A 21,632-nucleotide genomic window follows, 5' to 3' on the forward strand; every position below is an offset into this window, starting at 1 on the left:
TGAAGATTACTTTTAGGTTGTGAAACTTGTTTTGTTTCTTCCATTCCAGTAAAGGAAGCTGTATGTCTTGTATGTGTCTATCTCATTTTAAGAGACTGAAAAAGTGGAAGCACAGTAATATGTGAGGTAGGCAAAAGTTCTTTCTAGCTTGATGCTAAGCAGCTGGTGATTGCAATATTTTATTTTGGGGAAATTACATTTTTTCCCCTTCTCCTTTAAATCCATTTAATTCTCTACTTCTTAATAATTGCTTCAGTTTTGTCATCTTTTACATGAAAAATTTATACTTTGTTAGCTAATCTTTAAATGTAAGCTGTCTTTCAAATTATTGATATGTACCTTTTGCACTTACTATAAAGCRGAAAATAAAATAGCTGTTTACATATGTTTGTATAAGCCTTCAAGGTAGTTACCTTTGCATATTCTGAAAGTGCTGTTAATACAATTTAAAAGTGTATCACAAATAATACCCTAAATGTGCAGCTGTACAATTTAGTATAACATACTGTGTGCAGATCTGACAACTTAATTGGTAGCTCTTATCCTGTCCTTCAGTGGTTTCTTACCCATTCAGTTTTCCCCTGTTTACAGGTGCCAGTGAAAAGAGAAGAACATTACAGCATTCAGCGAAGGCCGTCTAATCTGAGCTTTTTGAGAGCACAAGGAAGTAAATTCAAGGGCTACAGAGCCCTTTCAGAGAACATCCTGCTTAGTAGCTCCTTCTGGCCTCTTCAAGTGAGACTTCMGTGTGAATGCGCTTCCCTTTCCCAGTCCCTTGCTTGGAGAAGAACAGGGGCTGTCCTCAAACCAGCCTTRCACAGAACTGGATCACCAGGCATTCTCTGATTTCCAGAGTGCCCAAATCTTGTGCAAGACCTTACGAATGATCGTTTTGTGTTCTGCCATTGGGAACAAAGTGATTCTGTTCTTGCTTGGGAGCAGCTGGCTCTCGTTTTTCACTTTTGCCTACAAAGTTGTAACATTTGGTGCACTGAGTTGAAGGGCTGTAAAGGTGTTGCTAACTCTTACGACTGGTACAAGTGCAAAGTTGAATTCTCTCAACTTTTCTGTTGTGGTATGTGTTCATGAAAGACATGGTAGTACCTGCATCATAACATGGATTTAAACCCTTTTGTGTTTTAAAAAATAAAATTGTATCTCCAGCAGTAGGAATTTTATAGAAGAAAATAGACTTGAAAAAAGCATACATCATACTATACATCATACTATATAAGAGGCATTACTATAAACACCTCAGTAATGCAAGTGTTAAATATCTTAAAATGTGCATTCTCTGTCCTCTCTATGCTGAAAATTTGGTTTTGATGCTTAATTTTGGAACAGAGTGATTTCAGGGAGGCTAGTGTTAGTGATTAAGAAGAGGAGGGTGTGTGGGCCTGGAGAAATGTTAGAGAGAATGATGGACTAGTCAGGCTAACCTAATAATAGATAAKACTTCAGTTAGCATGTCAAGTCTATACTAAAGAATAATTCTAAACCTATCACTGGCTAATAATGCTTTTGTATAAGAATAGTCCTTGTCTGTTAGATGAAAAGTTGGGGTAATAAAAGTAACTAAAAATGCTGACAAAATACAGACTTTGAAGCACTCAAAGTATTGCTGGGGATGCTGGGTGCCCTCTCTTTGGTGTCCTCCATGAGAAGCCTCTTTATCACCAGATCCCCTCTCAGGTCCTACTGATCCAGGTATAAGGTAGCTCTTTCCTCCTCTACCATATTGCTGTAGGAGGGGTATAAAAAGGCTGCTGCTTAGGGAGAGCAATTATTTCTGCTTCTGCACCTCTCCAGAGCTGAGAGGAGGGGGAAGCAATAAGGTTTGAGGCCGGGGAGCTATTGAGGGAGCAGCACACTGTGTGGTTGGAGTGGGCCTCACAGTGTCAGATGCAAGACTAGTAGCATTGCTCATGCAATGAAAGTATCGATGCCTAATAATTTAGGTGGTGTCTGGTATGACGTATATTTAAGACTGCAATACTAATGAATTACTGGCCTTTATCCTGTTATGGCTGAAGGTTTCTTCCAGCTGGCAGAAGCAACCTGCGATGAAGCTAGTGCATTGATTTTTTGCTTAAAGCACTTTAGTTGGTTTTCTTTTCCTGGTCTCTGAGGGTTTGCCTTGCTTTCCTTAGGTCTTGATTTCACTAACAACGTAAGTTTTTACTACTGCATAGTTATGTTTACTTCCTCCCTGTAAAAAGGGGAGGAGAGGAAGAAGACATATTTACTATATAATGGTAAAATTTGCTTTCAGTTTCTTTTTTTAGTTATAAAACTACATTGGCTTTCTTACCTGGCTTTTTTTTTTTTTTTTTTTTTTTTTTTTTTTTTTTTTTAATTGAAAGACAGGTGTCATATATAGCTGCAAGGGGTTAGACTTTAAATTTTCTCAGCTAATGCATAAGAGTTTGAACTTGGAAATGCATATTTTATGAATTCCTTTCTGGAGTTTCAGCTTGACCCGGGTTGGAGAAAACATTTTTTTTTCTTTTTTTAAAAAAGGAAAAAGGTACATGCCCATGAGTGAAAAGTTATGTAGCTAGGATAGAAGTTTAAATGCCTGGGGAAATGAGGTGCTGTAGTCATTGTGCAGCAGCTCTGAGTATCAGTAATGTTTAAAATATATGCTTAAGTATATGTGTAACTAGGAAGGTTTATTTCATTTAAATACTGTCCTAGTTGCAACCAAAATTTTGTAATTCTCTGTGTGCCTTCTTGGTGGTGCAAATAAGCAAAACTGTGTTTGGAAAAAGGTGTACTTAAAACTTACTGCACTTTTCTAACAGTATAATACAGTACATTCAGTTATTTTAACACTTTGTTTTTGTATCTTTCAGGAGTAACTTAGCACTTAGTAACTTCAGCTTACTGTAAGGTGGTTACAAAACTGGCTGGGTCATAGTACAAAGAGTGGCTGCTCGTGGCTCAGTCAAAATGTAAGGCGGGATGAAGGCATTGCCTCGGGCAACTTCTATTTGATGCTTTCATTAAAGACTTGGATGATGGTGCGTGAAGTATTAAACACAGGATAAAGCTACATGGGAATGTGAAGATGTTAGTGCTTAGGGTTAGAATTCAAAGAGATACTGACATGTTAGATAAATGATAGGGGAAAAATACACTTAGCCAGTAATAATCATCTGTTTAAGATGTAGAGTAAGGGAAGGGAGGATGCAAGTCTTTAAATGTGGCTGCCAAAAGGAAAGGCATAATCTCCTCTCTTTATATGTGAGGATGACAAGAAGCAATGGAAGGCAATGCAGCAAGGTTAATGTTAACAAAACCTTCACTTGCTTGGAGGTTAGAAGAATAAAAGAAAGATTGCCAAGAAGGCTACTGAATCTWCATTAGAGGTGTTTATCATTCCTAACAGACATTTGCCTTGTGGATAAAGAAACAGCTAATCCTAATTTTGGCAGGACTTTTGAATCCTTCCAAAATCTTCTTTATTTTTCTTAACCTCTAAGTTCTGTTTTATTCTCTATAGTAACCTGTATAATACTGCATTATTCTTTAAATAAAAAGCTTAGGAGTCAAAGGCAAGAACAATGTCACTTGCGTTCCCGGTGTTGTTATGYAGGTTATAGGGTATGAAGAGGTCTCCTCTTTAAATCTGATTTTCGTGTTTAGCATAACAATGTTCTAAAAATGTTTTTTAAAACAGCTTTAATGATAGCCCCTCAATAAAATTTCTAAAAATGCAGTATAATTCCTTTATACAACTGAAATTCAGTAGAACATTTTGAAACCTTATTAAAAAGTGCTCCAACTTTGAAATAGCTAATGTAGAAGATACTATTCTTCTGTTATGTAGCAATACTGGCATCCAGTGGTTGACTTGAGCTAGTGCATTCTTTTGTATTGCCCTCTGCTTATATTTTACGAGTTTTATTGTTAAAATTGTTCTCTCATCTTTTGTGGCATTACCAAGTAAGAGACATTGGAATACTCTCTACAAATAAATACAGCATAGCATTAACAGTAATCTGTGTATTTAGGTTATGTAAGATGTAACCTTGATAAAGTAAAGCAGAAGATAAAATAAGATGAGCAGAAAGACAGCTGAAATTGGTACCACAGGATTATAGCCCTCAACCATGGAAAGCACTACAATGGAGAGTGCACATGCTTGTAACATACAAAGGTGAGATAGTAAATTGATATGATGGAACAGAAGAAAAGAATTCTGTCTGTGTGTTACCTAGGGTGGTTACCTATTTTTTTTTAAGAATCTTTTCCTAGTTTTCTAAGAATCTTATACGGAAAATTCCAGATTTAAATTTATACGTGAATGGATCGTATAGAAAATGCTGGTTTGTTACTAATGGTTTTGTTTTAATAATAGCTTCATTGTTGCTTTTCACTGGAAAGTGTTAGAATCTGTGTACTTCCATTTCTTTAGTTTGAAATGTAGGTGTTCTTCTGACAAAAGCTGTTGCTAAGGGGATTGTACTGTTATGTCTTAAATGAGTGGGGGGGGTTCTGGGAGGAATAGGTGAGAAAAATATCCCTCAGGTTTTAGCAAACAACGTGGAAGAATTGCAACAGAAGCATTTATTTTCCTTCCACTGCATTATTTCCGCTCCCTTCTGGTCTCTTCTCCCAAGAGAATGTTCCACAAATAAACATCTCAACTATTTGAGGAGCTTTGTCTTTTTTTTTTTTTTTTTTTTTTTTTTTATATTTTTTTTTTTTTTTTTTTTTTTTTTTTTTTTTTTTTTTTTTTTTTTTTTTTTAGTGTTCTAAGGCCACAAAATCCCTACCTGACTCGTACAGCATTACTTAATTATAATTCCTTTGATGTCAGTTGAATCGTCTGCATTACTTCAATTTATAACCTTTGAAATTGTTTTTAAAGATGTTTGAAAAAGAAGTCTAGTGAGTCTAGTCTACTTTTTCACTCATTCCTCTATTTCTCTATTTTATCGTTTTTCTTCCCCTCTCTTGCTCCTTTCCTTCAACCAAATGTGCGTAATTCTGAAATGCTTCTTAAGAGGAAATACAAAGGGAAATTTGTTGCTGCAGTAGCACAATTTTTATGCTTGACTTATTCGCTCCGCCCCTTTACCTTGTTGCAGAAGGATGAGACAACTTGGGATGCAGAGAGCATGAATTAGCCAGGACACAGAGCATGGCGCTGCTGGAGGTGTCTTGGGCTTTATCGGTTCACGAGCTCCTCCTTGCAGTGTGGTCTAGTGGACGGACGACTGGGGGTTGCTTCTGGCCTTCTGGCAAGAGGAATGTAGTAGAATCACTTCATACTTCAGCCTTCATTAGTTAGGCTGGTGGCAGGTCCTGGTCTCCTGAAAAATGTGCAGAACAGGCAATATAGATTTTGTGAGGCACTTCAACGAATGTAATACAAAGACACAGAGTTTCAGTGCTGTTCTCTCTGACTTCTGAGGAGGGTTTTTCTTTTTTGGCTCAGGCAGAGTCTTTTTCTTCGTTTAATATAGAGAATAAAAGACTAGCCTTATGCTGTAAGGGTCCTTCCTGCAGTGTATCACATACCTGTACTGAAAGCAGATAGAAAAGGGGCCTTTGTTTTCTTTAGAGTCTGAAAAAAAGAATTTGAGACTTTATAATTCGTATATTTTATGCCAACCGAAGGATTAATTTTGCAGATTTAAACTCCCTTTCACATTGTTTTACATTTGAGAGAGGTGATATGTTTTTCYGCCATAAGTACACTTGCAATTTTCTTCAAACACTGACTTTATTTTTTTCTTAAATTAAGTAATTTGTGAGCCTGTGGCAGGAAATGTTCAAAGTTAAACAATGAGAAAACAAGATCATTTAATTTCAATAAAAATCTTTTCATAAGGTTATAAAGAAAATCTAAATGCATTCTGAATTTGCAGTGCTGCGTAAAGCAGTCTATATAGGAGGGGTTATTAGGGCAAAATAGAAAAGATTGGCTTGGTRTGTTCATTCCAGGCTTCCATTAAGGAAGGAAAAATCTGTTCTGGTTGCTTGTGGGCTGGTTGTGGTTCATTGCCCTGCTGCAGATRATTTCTTGCACTCGGAGGTCTGGTTGCACAGAAGCAGAACCTGATGAGCTATTGGAAAGCTCTTTCAATTCTGCTTCTTCTTTTTGGAAGTCCTTCAGCAGAGTTTTGCTGAGATAATTGTTGATTTGCTCTTTCTTCTTGATGAAAGTACTTTTGTTCCTGAAAATTGTTCTAATGTATTTAAGTCATACATGCTTTCATGTAATAAATACTTCTAAAAACAAAAGAAAAATTCTGAAAAACTATTCACCCTTTGATATTTACAGATGTTGCTTTTTTGGAGAATATTTTAACAACTGCATGGATCATTCTTTTAGCGATCATTGCAGCTTTTCAGCAAAACAAGCTGGCAGATGTCCCCAAAGGGCACTCACTGTTGTTGCCTCTGTTGCACTGGTAGAGATTTCAGTCAGATGGGCAATGCTTTTGTTAAGAGTTGTTGCTTAAGTTAATACAAGTCAAAAATGAATAGTCTTTTCCATTGTTTTTGTATTCATCTTTCTATCTCAAACAAACAAACAAAAAGCAGAAAAAAAAGCAAGCCCTCACTCTGCTTTAATCGAAACGTTCCATTTTTAAGTTAGCAGTTTAGTTCATCTCACTACACTGGAACTTTTCAACTATGTCTCAGCCTTTACTTTGAAGGGAGAGATGGAAATGCGCCTGAGTGGTGCATTGGATGATAGCAGAATTAAATTTTACCCTGTGTGGGAAGTTCTAGTTCTAGCTCAAATTCTTACTTGGTCACTCTTTCTATATAAATATTTACTTATTTATGAAAACATTAGTGCCTACATATAAAAACTAGAGTACGTAATTCTGTAACAGAATTCTGGTTCTGTTAGTCCCAACAGAATTGAAGAATTCCTTCATTTGCATTAAAAATGGAAGAGGAAGAACCTTTCCACAGCTTGCCCARCAGTCTAAGATTCAGCTTATGAGATTGTATTTTTTTTTCCCCCCACCAGTACGCCTTATGTTCAATTTTATGCTGAAGATAACAGAAGGTAAACTTGTAGAATTTATGGTACCACTCTTTTCAGGAAGTTTATGGCTGGTATAATTAAATCACAATYGAAGCCTCAAGTGTAGGATTTTGCCTGTAGGATGTATCTGTTCCAGTTCCTTCTGACACTGAGAGTGGGAATTCTGTTCTGCTTTACATTCTGACTCACTCGAGTTAACAAGATCCATCTGCTAATTCAAAGCAGTTATTTGAATCTGCACAGGTTGTAGCGCTTGAGCTCAGAGTCGCTCAGCTGAGAAATCCTGCATTCCTGCGCAGCCTAATAAATCCTGCCACCTTACTCTGCTGAAGCATGCCGCTTCTGCAGCAGAARCAGTCCGTTTTCTTCTCCTGCTGTTATACAGGATTTTTTTTTTTTTTTCCTCCCCTTCACTCCAGGTGCATTTTTTCCCCCTCCAGTGTTTTGTCAGGATTTGCTAGATCTTGTTGTCTGACTTGAACAGTTTAGGGGTCGTATCAGGTGTCTGGAGAGTAGAACCAGGATCATTAATTAGTCTGGCAACGCTGTCAGGGCTGGAGAGGGTGATGTTTGCSCTGTCGGGGCCAGAATCAAAAAGGTTTATCAAGTCTACTTCCCTTGAAGTGTTTTATCTTATCTGTTACGCCATGGACAATATTTTCTTTTTMAAGAAAGATTTCTTGAAATACTCTGGAAAATTTATTTTTAATATGTGTTAAAAAGAAAGCTTCATGTAGATTAAATTGCTGCTTTATTCTTTGGGGAAYGTAATTCCTTGTCAGGTAGTTAGTACAATACCTGACTGTATTTTGGGCAAGTACTGTGTCAGGTTCAATATCCAGTAAATACCAATTATTTAATGGTTGCTGTGATATAGTAAATAAAATGAAGATGTRTGTAGAGAAGGCAGATTGCCAGCTACACAAACGTGAGAACTAGGGCTCTCAATAGGAAAAGAGGAAAAATTAATAACAAAAGTCACAATTTCTGACCACACAAGTCAAAATTATCATTTTAAAAATATTTTGAAGGTCAGAATAGGTCAGACCTTTTAAGTTGAATCAATTACCTTTTTTTCTTGATTTTTCTGCTGAACAAATTTATTGTATCCTGACAGATTTTTGGCAGGAAATTACTGATCCCTGACTACCAACATAAAGGTCACAAGTGCTATTTCTGAATGTGATTGTGTAGGAGGTTTTCTGTTTTTATTGAAACCTTTTCACCATACTTGGCTATTGGTACAAGGTAGTGCTCCTCTACTGTTGTCAGTTACTTTGTAGCCCAGGGAAGCAAAATTTTTCAAGGATGGTATTGTTACATGCCCCAACCTTTACAGGTTTAACTACAGTCTTGCTCTTTAGAAACAGTATTGCACTTTTTATTTTCCGCTCTCTTTTTTTTTCCCGCAAGTGTATGAGTAGAAGTATTCCACTTGAATAGTGAGTAAAGCCCGAAGCGGTTGATTTAAAACAGGTACTTGAGGGCATAAGGGGTTACCCTCTGTGATTTAATTTGAATGATGGCTGTATTTTGTTTTTTTTTCCTAAGAATTTATGGAAAAAGGAATTTCTTATTCAGTCATGTCTCAGTGTAAGGGGATTGATTTCAAGGAATCATTCTTCAAGTTTGAGGGTTTTCTTGTTATTTTTGTTAATATGTGCTTCTGATGTCACTAATATAGAGGGTATAAACTAAATAATCTTTATATGTGAAAAATGTTTGCCTGTTATGTATTCATGTGATGTACTAATGTATATATATTTTTTTCTTTAATAGGTATCTTTCAGATGAAGGAATTGAAGCTTGCATAAGTTCCTCTGAAAAAGTCAATACAAATGACATTATCCTAGTTGCCCTTAATGTAAGTTATGATTGAACTTTTTTTTTGACAAATCATGCTAAAAATCATATCTGTAACTGCTCAGGTGCAAGTTTGTCAAGCTAATTAAGTAAATAGACTCTTCTATGTGATTTACATAAAGGTTAAAGAGTTCTCTCCCACCTTTGGACACCTGCAGTAATATATGAGTTATTTTAGAACTTTGCTTGGAAAATACACCTATTGCACATGGTGAAACTTGAGGGAGTAAAATGAACATAATTTGCAGTAAAGAAAATACTTTTATGTTTGTGAAATGTTGTCAAAATGCAGCCAAATAGTAAGATTCAAAGTGTTGTAGACAGACAATGGTGTGAAGTTATAGTGCAAATGTGATGAGTAAGGCATACTTGCWCAATGCCTTTAATTTCTGAGCATGATATTCCTTAAAACAGATGCAATCTAATGGTGAATTTTCCTGTACATACATATGTAACTAGAAGGAGTTTTTTTTTGATTTACTGTAGAAATCTAGATTAGTAGTCATATATTTCTGCCAATAAATAAATAACTTGAAAACAAAGAAATTGAACATTTGGAAGGACTCAAAGTATGTGAATTTTGTTGTTTCAGAATTCTAATTCTAAGAGTGAGATATCTCAGTTGTGTATTTTTGTTATCCTGTTAATAGGATGAGAAGGAGAATTTTTCTTTGAGTAGGTCTTCTGAGTCATTCATATCAGAAATATTAAAGCTTTTACATGCTCTATGGATTTATGTAAACTTTTTCTTTTGTAACAATTGTATGTAGTTCCAAGAGGAGAAAATGATATAGTAGAACACTTGAGAAAACTGATGCTTCTTAATGAAATTGTAAGGAGATTTGGTGAAAATTGTTTTGTGTATCTTAATTGAAATTCAACCACTGTTGGTTTAAGAAGATATTCTGAAAAAAAGATTTCCTCTCCTCATTTATTCTTCTAAGTATGTCTTCGATTACTCGCATATGTACCTGCACAAATTCGTGTAACGAGTTTGAAAAGAGGTAATGCAAAATTGTAATATGATTTGTTCTCAGACTTGTAGTAATATGCTTATCTCAGACTTGTAGTAATATACTTATATAAGTCTGAGAATGTATTCTTGGTTTTTTAAAAAAATATACTTCCAAATTGCTGTGCTCACCTTGCATGTGAGCACCTGCTGAAGCAAGTACAAAGATGATCATTTGTGCATGTGTGTGTGTTGTATTTAAGTTTGTTTATTTGTTTGCTAATCACAGTAAAATAAAAGAGAAATTTTATGCAAGTTTTCCAAGACTGTTTTAATTGCTTATCAGTATTTGTTACGAAGTCTGTTACCATTTTTGATGCCAGAAGATTAAGTTGTCTGTTGGCTAGGTAGGGAATAGCAGTGTGTTTTGGAGGAAAGTGCAAACTGTCAAGTTACAAAATTCACATCTTTTGTTGGCTTTTGGAGTACCATTTGGGGCAGAAGAAACCAAGAAGTCAATTGATCTTTTCCATGTACTTTTAAAAATATTTACCAAAGAGATGGAAACATGCTTTTAGTCCTTCAAATATTTTTATTTTGTATGAGATATTGCAAAGGATTTGTAAAGGTTATCTCTCCTTCCTGCGACTTGGATTTCAAAGCATTTCACTAGACATTTGTCAATTAAATGGATATGGAACATTGTGGGAACAGTTTATAATTTTTTTTKTGTGTGTGTGTGTAAAATTCAGATAAATAAGTGACAGATGATGGGTCAGTTGTCAGTCACTTGTATTAAACATCAGAATTGCATCTAATCATTCTTAAAATGAGAAAAGTACTATTAAAAAAACAAAACAATTCATTTTGAAAAACCTTTCGTCTAGTTTTAATTTTGTGATATAAAAGGTGTTTTTCCTACTTTTTCAGTTATTTAATTATTCTTAAAGGGGTGGGTTTTATGTGGTCTATAAACAGTGGACATTGCATAATAGCAGAAAGAATATCCTTCTTTTTTCCTATTTTATGGTAGTAAGTTTTTAAGTTTTTTTTTTTTTTTTTAAACAGGATATTTTAGGTTAATATTCTCTTGTCTTCTGTTTTAATTTCAGACAGATTTAAGAACCATTGGCAAGAAATTCCTCCCCAGTGACATGAATGGTGGAAAGGTAGAAAAGGTAGACAATGTTAACTATCAACTTCACTTTTTCTGTCTTCTGTGAGTTTTGTATGATAACAATGTTCTGTGCTGCATTATTCTGTCTTTTGTCATTATATCACGTGCAAATAAAGCTGGTATATATTTTGTAGCATAAATATATTAACATAGTAATTTGCCCATTAGACCTTAGAGAGAAAGCTCTTTTTTATTTTTTTCTTGTCTTTAAAAAGTCTTAGATAAATGTGAGTATTCCTAGCACCTTAGTTTATCGGTCAGAAACTGCTTTGCCTGAGGTCTGGAAGAAAGCTAACGTCACTCCAGCCTTCAGAAAGGGCAAGGAGGAGGACCCAGGAGACTGCAGGCCAGTCAGCCTCACCTCCATCCCTGGAAAGGTAATGGAGCAGGTCATCCTGAATGCCATCTCTAAGCATGTGAAGGATAAGAAGGCGATCAGAAGTAGTCAGCATGGATTCACCAAGGGGAAAGCATGCTTAACCAATCTGACAGTCTTCTATGATGGAACAACTGGCTGGGTAGACAACATCCACTGCTCTCTCCTCATCTATCTTGACTTCAGCAAGGCTTTTGACACTGTCYCCCATAACATCCTCTGAGAGAAGCTCAGCAAGTATGGGTTAGATGAGTGGACAGTGAGGTGAATTGAGAACTGGCTGAAAGGCAAAGCTCAGAGGGTCGTCATCAGTGGCGTGGAGACTAGTTGGAGGCCTGTGGCTAGTGGTGTCCCCCTGGGGTCAGTACTGGGTCTAGTCTTTTTCGACCTCTTTTTCGACCCTGGAAGCTAGGAGGAGTGGCTGATACACCAGAAGGCTGTGCTGCCATTCGGAGAGATCTGAACAGGCTGGAGAGTTGGGTGGAGAGGAACCTCATGAAGTTCGACAGAGGGAAGTGCAGGGTCCTGCGCCTGGGGAGGAATACCTGCATGTACAAGTACAGACTCAGGGCTGACCTACTGGAAACCTGTTCTGGTGGACAACTAGTTAACCTTGAGCCAGCAATGTACTCTCATAGCTGAGAAGGACAATGGTCTCCTGGGGTGCATTAGGAAGAGTACTGCCAGCAGGTCGAGGGAGATGGTCCTGCCACTCTGCTTGGCCCTGGTGACACATCTGGAGTGCTGTGTCTGGTTCTGGGCACCTCAGTACAAGAGAGACATGGAGCTACTGGAGAGAGTCCAGCATAGGGCTACGAAGATGATCAGAGGAGCACCTGCCCTATGAGGAACAGCTGCAAGAGCTGGGCCTCTTCAGCCTAGGGAAGAGAAGACTGAGGGGGGGGATCTTATCAATGTGTGTAAGTATCTGAAGGGAAGATGTCAAGAGAATAGGGCCAGACTCTTTTCAGTGGTGCCCAGTGACAGGACAAGAGGCAATGGGCATAAATTGAAATACAGGAAGTTCCACCTGAATAGAAGGAAAAATTTCTTCCCTGTGAGAGTGACGGAGCACTGGCACAGGTTGCCCAGAGAGGCTGTGGAGTCTTCTTCTCTGGAGATATTCAAAACCCACCTGGACATGATCCTGTGCAATGTGCTATAGGTAYCCCAGCTTGAGCAGGTTGATTGGACTAGATGGTCTGCAGACGTCACTTCCAACCTCAACTGTTCTGTATAATTCTGTGATTTAACCTGTTTTGTTTTGACATGGAATTAGAATTTCACAAAACAATATTTCCCCCCCCCCCTTTATGTTGCAAGAGCAGCAAAGCAGGCTAAGAATGAAAGCAAAGCAGCTGTATGATTATGATACATAATGATATATGTTAATAGTATCTTGATTTACCCACTAATATACATGATTATAAACCTCTTGTTTACCTACAACTGTATATCGTACAGGGTAGGTGGATAAAGTGCAAAATGATACAGCACTTTGTATGCAACAGAGTGGTGTTATAATCAAAACTTTGTACTAAAATTTTGACACATATTGTGTATTTAGTTGAAGAATTAAGTTTGCCCTCATCAGTATGCCCTTGCTGTTTTCTTCCTTGTATTTAGCCAGCAGAATGTATAAATCAATGAGTTTTATTTTAAAACAAGTGGTAGTTTTCAATTCAAATCATTATTCTTAACTTCTAAATATTGACAATCTGTATCACTGATGTTCTTGGTAAATGCATTTCAATACTGTTGAAATTTGATGTAGTAGTAAATCAAGGCAGGCTTCTTTTAAGAAAGAAAGATTGAGAAAAGAAGCTATTTGCAGCTGTTTGGATTTGTATTTTTTCTGCTGATGCTGTTGTCTGAGTGGAGCAGTGACTGATGTAACACAGTCTACAGCTGTGTATCTTTCTCCTTTGAAGAAAGGGGGGGTCATTAATATCATCAGCTTCTGAAAAGCCCACTTGAGACATTCTCCGTTGCAGGATAGATCATAGTTTTAGTCAGACAATAGTCTGTACATGAAATAAAACTTTTCCCCTAAACTTAGTTCCATAAAATAAGAAATACAATTATTAAACTATCTTTTTGTGAGTATTGTGAAAACATTTTCTGCTATTTTATTGAAATACTACTGATTGATTGTTTACCTCTTTAGGTTTTTGGGCAGCATGCTGTTTGAGATATTTCAGCGCTATTTCTATTTAGCTATTTCTCATATCTATGGCTTGACTATTTTTATTTCACTTCAATTTCCTGTTCTTGAGCTGTGGAAAACACACAAAACAAATTATTTTCTTTACCAGCTGCTTTAGCATTGTTTGTTCCTCAGTTGCTTAATTGAAGTATTATGGAATTTTGGATTTCAGGTTATACAATATTGACCAGATTCAACTGTATTTTGTTAAATGTAGTCATCAAAGTAAGGTTTGTGTGTGTGGTAATGCTCACCTTAGTTTTGCAATTGAAACATGGTTTCATTTTGAAAGTGATTTGTAATTTTCAGAGTTTWGTCATGTGTTCTGTTGATTTCTTTGAAGATTATTTTTAATATTCATTCATTACTGAAAGTATACCTAGTAAGTGGTCTGTTTCTTTCGGAGCAAATGTTTTCTAAATTTCTACCATAGTTCAAATGGTCAATTAAATGAGAAACATTGTAGTTACTTTTTTTCTCAAAAATTGATCACTTTTATACAAGAGAATCTTGTTACATACTTGGTTTGTTTCAAGTTTAGATGTACAAGTTATCACTTGGAGTTTTTACTGTTTTTCGTCTGAGATTAAAGAAAGTGAAATTGTCATTTGTTACCACAAAATACAAAGGACTTTGCACAAAACAAAGGACTGTGCTTGAAAACTGTAGAGCTTTGAAATGGCTGTGAGATAACAGCCACCCTTTACAGGAGAAAGGTACTGCATATGTGCACCCAAAAATACACTTGTATTTTGCAGAATTGCATGTCAGGAACAATGAGCTGTGGCTTAAAGCCTGCTAGAGGAAAAGACGAGAGAATAAAGAAATAAATGATAATTTATTTTGTTCCTAGTTTTATACTTTGTCTCCAGTTTCTAAAGATGAAAGGGAGCATTTAGAAGTTACGCTTACTGTATCTGAGGAAGCAGAATTTAAATTTGGTGCAGTCAGGTTAGAAAGGATCAGTTGATCTTCATCCTGAATCCTGAAAACTGACTCATGATATCACAGGTTTGATAGCAAATATCATAGTATGAGATTCACAACACTTAGTTTGATCATTCAGAATTTTTTGAGAGAAGGAATTTTTAAAACTCAGAGAAAAATAAATGAGTAAAAAGCAACTGCTTTATCAAGGGACAGCATAAAAATTTAGCTTAGTGTTTTGTGTTTTGGTAAGATGATTGAATATCAGATCCAGGTCTAATGTGTTTCACTCGGCTGGAAAATCTGAAAGTACTTGGTGCAGRGCCTCAAGGAAATTTGTAAATAAGGATGAGGGACAGGGGCCCAAGTACTACAGGTGCAACATGGCTAAAGAACTGATTAAAAGATGTCATCAGTTGTTTGTAATGACAGGAAAATATAGAGCTAGAAGCTGGATTTCTGATTCTTCAAGGACAAATGTTGGAAATGAGCTTGTGATTGATTACTATTGGTGTTAAAAGTGCAGAAGAAATTTATGCATGCCTCAAAATTAAGGTTGCCTTTCAAATACAAAATTAGTTTGACATATGCTATAGGAAGAATTACATGATTTAAATTTACTTGTATGAAGTTTGAAATTGCATGTTTGGGGCCAGTTAATCCTATTGTAGGCTGGGAACTCTGTACTTGGGAAGGAGTGCAGAGGTTAGAGACTGGATTATAGAAAGTATTGTTGACCGTAAAACATGCAATGGGGCTGTGAATATGTAAATGAAATTAGGAGTTATTTCTGAGATATTTCCATGTCTGAAAAGACATTGCTTAGACTGTTGCAGATGCTGATTGTATAGTGTTGGTCACTGGTTTTGAGAAAGGTGTAAATCAGATGTGGCAAATATGGAGGAGGATTAATAGGAATGTGGAAAAGTATGTTGAAAGAGCTTGTTTCTTAATTTAGCAAAATTGAAACATGGAGGGGCTGTAGACTTTGTGAGCATATCAGAAAGGAGGAAAAATAAAAGGGGAATAAGATTATTTTAAGTTAGAGGACAATTCTCTATAGAGAAGTGGATTTAACTATTTGTGAAGAAGTCTGTGTTGAAAACTGAAAAAAAAAAGATATTTAGTCATTAGTCTAATACTATTCTGGAACATATTTTTCAGGTAGCAGTTGTCAAGACAAAAAAAAACTAGCTGTTCTTAAAGGGAGCTGGATAATTTTCTGGATGAGGTTATGCTTTATGGTTGAAGGACTTGGCAGTAGACATGAATGATGCAGGAATCTAATGCGATCCAAATTTTCCTTTTGAAATGTGATTCGAGGTATTTTTGTTTCCCAGGTTGTCAGATAATTGAGACAGATCAATGGTGCTAGATTTCTTCCATTTTTAGCAGTTAAAGAGTGAAAATAAAGACTGAGGGAAAGAACATTTCTTTTCTTATAGACAAAAGATTCTAGGCAACACTTGCAGTAGTTTCACGAAGCTGGAGGAAACAGGCAGGACCAAGGAAAATTATGGCCCTTAATGGTCTGTGTTATGGGACTTTTTAAATTTGGGGGACCTGCATGCTTCTGTCAGTACTATTAAGGAGCCATGAATTTTCACATATGAACTTTTAGTAATATTTTATTTACTTTATTTTTTAACCTACTGTATTTTATTTAGATCCTAGACCATAGGGAATTATTTTGCCAAAAAGCTGGGAACCATTGGCAGGCGAGAGATAATATTCCAGCTTTCAGATAATAATAATGATTGCAAAGAAAAGATTGTGTTCCTGAATGACTCATGTTTTGCAATTTTTAGCCCAGATTGTTAGATAATGTATGGAATCTTTGCTTTTCTAACTTTTTTTTCTAAAGTAAAATAAAGCGGATCTGACTACTTAAGTGCTCTTACTTAATATAAAATGTAATATATAGGATGTATAAAAATAATGTCACAGAACTATACATTTAGCATATAAAAGATAGAACTTGCTTTGTGTCAGTAGAGAATATAGTTGAGATAGGAATGATTTGTTTATATAATATCTCAGAAGAAAGTAGTCATTTGTTGTTCAGAAATGCTTCAGAAAGCAATAGAAATTATATGCTACAGTTGTTCCTTTCATTTGCGACAAGGATCAGCACTGCTTGTTTGCTTGTTGAGAGCATACAGTGTATTTCTATTTTCCATGGAAAATAACTTTTGTGATATTAATGCAATATGCAAATATTTGTGTATGAGATGACATAGAGTCTGAATGTGAAGTAGCCTAGATACTTGACCATTATAGGTGATTGTCAACTWTAGTGTAGTGTTTTTCAAAAATATTGTATTCACTCATTTGTATCTGTGTCTTGCATGGCTCTAAAAATCAGTATTACCAGCCTTAACCACAAGATGGCCATGTTTGCATAGGATTTAAAAGAAATGTCCTCCCCCCCCCCATCATAAATATACATGAAATATTTTTAATGGAATAAAAATGCAAAGAAGACTATATGAAGTTGTAAAATGTGAAATTTATTAATGATATTACATTTATGGCATAACTTACTTTTCTTTTGACTATGTTAATGTGCTATTATAATTTAAGCATTAGACTGCTTGAAAAATCACTCTCAAAGTACATATACTTCACTGCSAAATTATGAACGCATTTCAAGGTGGTCCTACAAAGTCTGTTCCAGAGTGTCATTTTGATAGATAATTTTGGTTAATGACTCAGTAGAATATGAAGAGTGATAGTGAAATTTGTAAATGACATCAAAGGGAAGGATAATGCACCAAATAGTGAAGTGAACAAGGTCTTTGGGCAAGATCTTTCCTTTACTGAGATCAGAGACTCAGGATTTCTTCCTTTTTATTCTAATGACTGTTTTTTCCCAGTCATACAATTGTGGATTTTAGGATGCGAAAGGCATCCTTCTGGCATCTATCATATGCTTTTAATTTTTTATTCAGTTGCTTTTTGTGCTGAACCCTAATTGTTTTGGACTTTCCAGATAGTTAGCTGTTCTTGATTTCAAAGCATTGTGCACTGTAGAAAACAATGGCTTGTTTCAGAGATTCATTATCCCCGTTACCATTATATACCTTATTTCTACCTTTTGATTTATTAAACTTCAAATTCCAGTCATTAGTCTTGTGCCGCTTTCTGTTATTTTAAATTTCAGAGCTCTGTCTTATTCAGTTTTTTTGGTGTAAATTAATTTCAAAGCTAAATAATTAACATTATAGTAGAAATATTTCCCTTTTTTTTACCTTGAAAAGGTAAGCAGATCATTAATGATCTTATGAAATACACCATCATTCCTCAAATCATTTTGCTTATGTTCTGTATTTTAACTTATATACTTCTTTTAGAATCTGTTTCTTGAAAGCTATTTATAGCATTACTAATGTGGCACACAGAAATATTTTTATAGTTGTGTTTATCTAGTTTTTTTATTCTAAGGCCATCCTGAGCTGCTTTTCACAGCATTCCAATGTTAACACATGTTCAGTTGCTTGTCCAGTTTGTAAATATTTGTGGAATGACTCGTTTCTTGTGTAGATTCCCATATTATTATTTAGACAGTGCCGTCGTTCCTCTGTTCCAAATAGTGCAGTTATACTTTGCTCTTTCTTTGATGTTTTGGAATGTACCAGCATCAGATGACTTTCATCCCCCCCATCCTGGTACTATCAAAGAAGTCACCAAAAGCATGGGAAAGAGGAGTTCTGTGGAGCCTGTGATTTGAAGGAGCTAGGAGCAAGTGTTAACAGAGTGAACTTAAGGACCTTGTAACTTTGGGCTGATGAACTCTATTGGCTGTGGAAGCAGCGCCTACATGATCCAATCATTACTGGGTTTGGAGAGATATTTTCTTGTGCTCAGTGAGAACAGCGACTTGCAAAATTGACTATTAGAATTGCCTACCATATCTTTTTTAACTTTACTGCATTTAGAGGATTTTAATGGGTCTGAAATTTTCAGAAATAATTAAATTGATGTTTAAGCTGATGTTTTAAAATATTTTTCTCCTCTTTCGCTGTCCTGGCAGGGAGAAAAAGTCCTAGTGATGTAGAAATTGTCTGGCATGTTCAATATACTTAAGGCAACCAAAGGCAGGGCATTTTATAATGGAAACTTTATCAGATGGGATATAACCAGTTCTAATAGAATACTTGATAATTCACTAGGAAATTTTTATTGGGCAAAGCTTGTCTTTTTTCTCACCTTTTTTGTATATGTCGTGGTTCAACTGAGCAACTTTCAGTCTGGCTGACTCTTTCTGACTAAACTTGTAGATGTGTCTACTAACCATAGCTATTTTGGAGTCGGAGGGAGAAATAAAAATTTTTTTTGAGCCTCAGAATAGTTTTCTGTCCTGATTCTCACGACGACTGTTGCAGTAATCAACACAAAGAGTCCTGGGGTAGTAGGTCTGCCTTCCGGATTTGCCTAACATCCTGTGATAGTAGTCCCTTTTTCTGCAGGAAAACTGAATTTGTTTTCTGTTGTCACAGTTGCGCTTTTTATGGGTTTTTTTCTTTCTTTTTTAAAGAAAGGTGAGGGTGAAGAAACACTGAGCTGAACTGAGGCTAGGAGACACAGAAGCTCTAAGGTCTTGATTAAGACCATAGAAATAATAGTTGTTTACGTGATATGTTTTCAGAATGCTACAAGCTCCTTTTTCACTTTTGCACCTGTTTTTTCAAAACAACATGTGATATCCATTGCGAAAAAATGTTAAAGAACCAGACCCTGTTGTCTAAACTCAACGAATGTGCAGCTCTGCTTTATTGTAGTGTATGCTACACTAGATAACAGCAAACATGAGCATGTTTGCATATGTATTTATAGTTAGCCTAGCTCTCACTTCTTCAAGCTCCAGATTTTTAAGAGAACTATCAAACAATTATTTAAATAAGACAAACAAGTACCCAGAACTAGAATTTGTTAGACACTTATACAAGAAATAACCATCACAGTAAAGGTCAGGCCGAGTACCAAACCCAACTAGAGATGTGGCTAACTAGAGATGTGGCTAACTAGAGATGCTTCTCATTTACCTAATACCTTTTCATCTGAATTTTTCATAAAATTGTGTAAAACTGAAAACTGTTAATTTATGACAAGCCTAAAGTTAGTGCATTGAAGCAACCTGAATGAGCACTGTGGTTCTTTTGCTACTATAGAAAGAATCTCTTTTTCTATAGAACTTCTAGAGGAGGAAAAAAAAAAAATATCATCTTCTGTGACTTCTTTGCTGAAGTTAACCAATAAAGAGAAACTTGTTTTCACACTGTACGCTATCCAATTTGATTCTATTGAAATCATGGGAAGAAAAATTTCCATTCCTATTAGAAACAGAATTAGTAAGATAATTATAATTGACATAAATAAGGTTCATTCAGAAATGACTGAAACTCGATGCAATTTCTCCTTGTTTACATTATTTTCCTCAAACTTTCAATTACTGAAGAAAAATGATACAAAAGTTTTAGGTTTAAGTAGATTTCAAATAAACATAACTTACTCCCTTCAGCTTGCCAGAAATCATCCATCCACAATACTCTATAATTTGTGATTTTATTTGAAGTCTTAAAAGGTGCATGGTCTTTCAAATTTTAAATTCATTTGGAAGTGTGAAGAATATCACAGCTATGCAGAAAACATCATTTATATTACTAGCTGTTGTTTCAAAACTGTAGGACAGTTTTTTGTGTCTCACCCTAAATGAAGTCGCTCTTATTTCTTTTTCCTAATCGCATGCTGCTGTTTTTTATTTATTCAATTACCTCTTCTTTTTAGATATATTCACATTCTAGGTACTTGATCTCACTTCATATTCTTCTGAGCTACCTACTCTGTTTCTCAAAGGGAAGAAGCTGATAAGTGCATTCTTTTTCATCTTTTCTGCTCTCTCTTGGGTGCTGGAGATCAGAGGAGAGTAGCAGATTGTTCAGGGTTATTTCTCAGAGATCAGAATAATCCTACTTCCTTACACAATGAAGGAGTAGAGAAAACCACCACAATTGTTTACTCTGCTGTAACCCAAAGTTGATGAGTGTTTTTTGTTTGTTTGTTTATTTGGTTGGATTTTTTTTTCAATAAGATATAAATTGTGATATGGATATGTTGCATCTTTACCTAACTCAAGAGACAGTGATGTCCCTTGAGGTTAATGTATTATTATATTACGTTCTGGTTGCACCTTTGAAGAGGCTGTGCTTCCAGTCAGTTTTTACAAAACAGTTGTATTTGAAATGCAGTCTTGTTGCAACTTAGTCTTCAAGACTGGCTGTTTTCTGTAGAACACTATGGCAATGAGAATTTGTGGGTACAGCATGTGAAATCTTATCTGTACTCTGTAGCATTTTGGAAGTGGCAGCATTTGTTTGGTGTATGGTGTTTTTTTGTGTGCTTTTCCATGATTTATATTGTGGAATTTATAAAACATTGTGATTCTCTCTCTGGAACAGCTCTTTTTACTTACTGTATGCTCTAAAATATCATGAGTGATAGACATCGGACCTGACTTGCTTAATCAAATCATACTTTGCTTTGCCTGGGGACATCTGCTAGTATGTCTAGATAATATTGTATGTTTGTTTCATGATGTTAACAAACATTTTTATCTTTTCTATTTTGCATGTATAGCTGCAAGGGCCATGTGTTCTACAGATACAGAAAATACGCAATGTTGCTGCACCAAAGGATAATGAAGAATCTCAGGCTGCTCCCAGAATGTTACGTTTGCAGATGACTGATGGACACACAAGCTGCACAGCTATTGAATACAGTAGCATGTCAAAAATAAGGTGAACAACTTTCTTTTCAGAGTTTTTCTTGGTACTTAAATGCCCTTAACATAATGGAAGCATCCTTACTAATGTGTGGAAAAAATGCATGTCAAAACAGCCTGTTTTTGGCAGAGAAGCAGCAATGCAAAAGACAAAGTTTGGTTACTTCTCTTTTGTTCTTTTTATTACTGTTCTGTTTTTTTAATTTTAAAAATAATGTGTGTCCTCTGTTATCCAGAAAGCTGTGTTCTTCTGTTGTTCCATTTCAAACCACGGTAAAGGCAAAAGTCTGTGGTTAAGTTGTAGAGCTTCAGTGGCGTGTTTCCCTCAAGATTGG

General features: G+C 35.7%; 1 protein-coding gene across 2 annotated transcripts in view; it reads left to right on the forward strand.

The window, feature by feature from the left end:
• The first annotated feature begins 8,794 nt into the window (after positions 1 to 8,794).
• The window catches only part of TDRD3 (tudor domain containing 3), a 69,555-nt gene continuing 56,717 nt past the window's right edge, over positions 8,795 to 21,632 (forward strand). Inside the window, exons 1-3 of one of the 2 annotated variants that reach the window (XM_085309484.1) lie at positions 8,795 to 8,879; positions 10,943 to 11,008; positions 21,153 to 21,313. In XM_085309484.1, the coding sequence (XP_085165610.1) occupies positions 10,985 to 11,008; positions 21,153 to 21,313 (185 nt within the window). In that variant the 5' untranslated portion in view covers positions 8,795 to 8,879; positions 10,943 to 10,984. The remainder of the gene's footprint in view (positions 8,880 to 10,942; positions 11,009 to 21,152; positions 21,314 to 21,632) is intronic. The other variant, XM_085309485.1, reaches the window with a different exon arrangement.

This window comes from Rhea americana, unplaced genomic scaffold, assembly GCF_003343005.1.
Source record: "Rhea americana isolate MKP2758 unplaced genomic scaffold, rheAme1 scaffold_3, whole genome shotgun sequence".
NCBI classification, from domain to species: Eukaryota; Metazoa; Chordata; class Aves; order Rheiformes; family Rheidae; genus Rhea; species Rhea americana.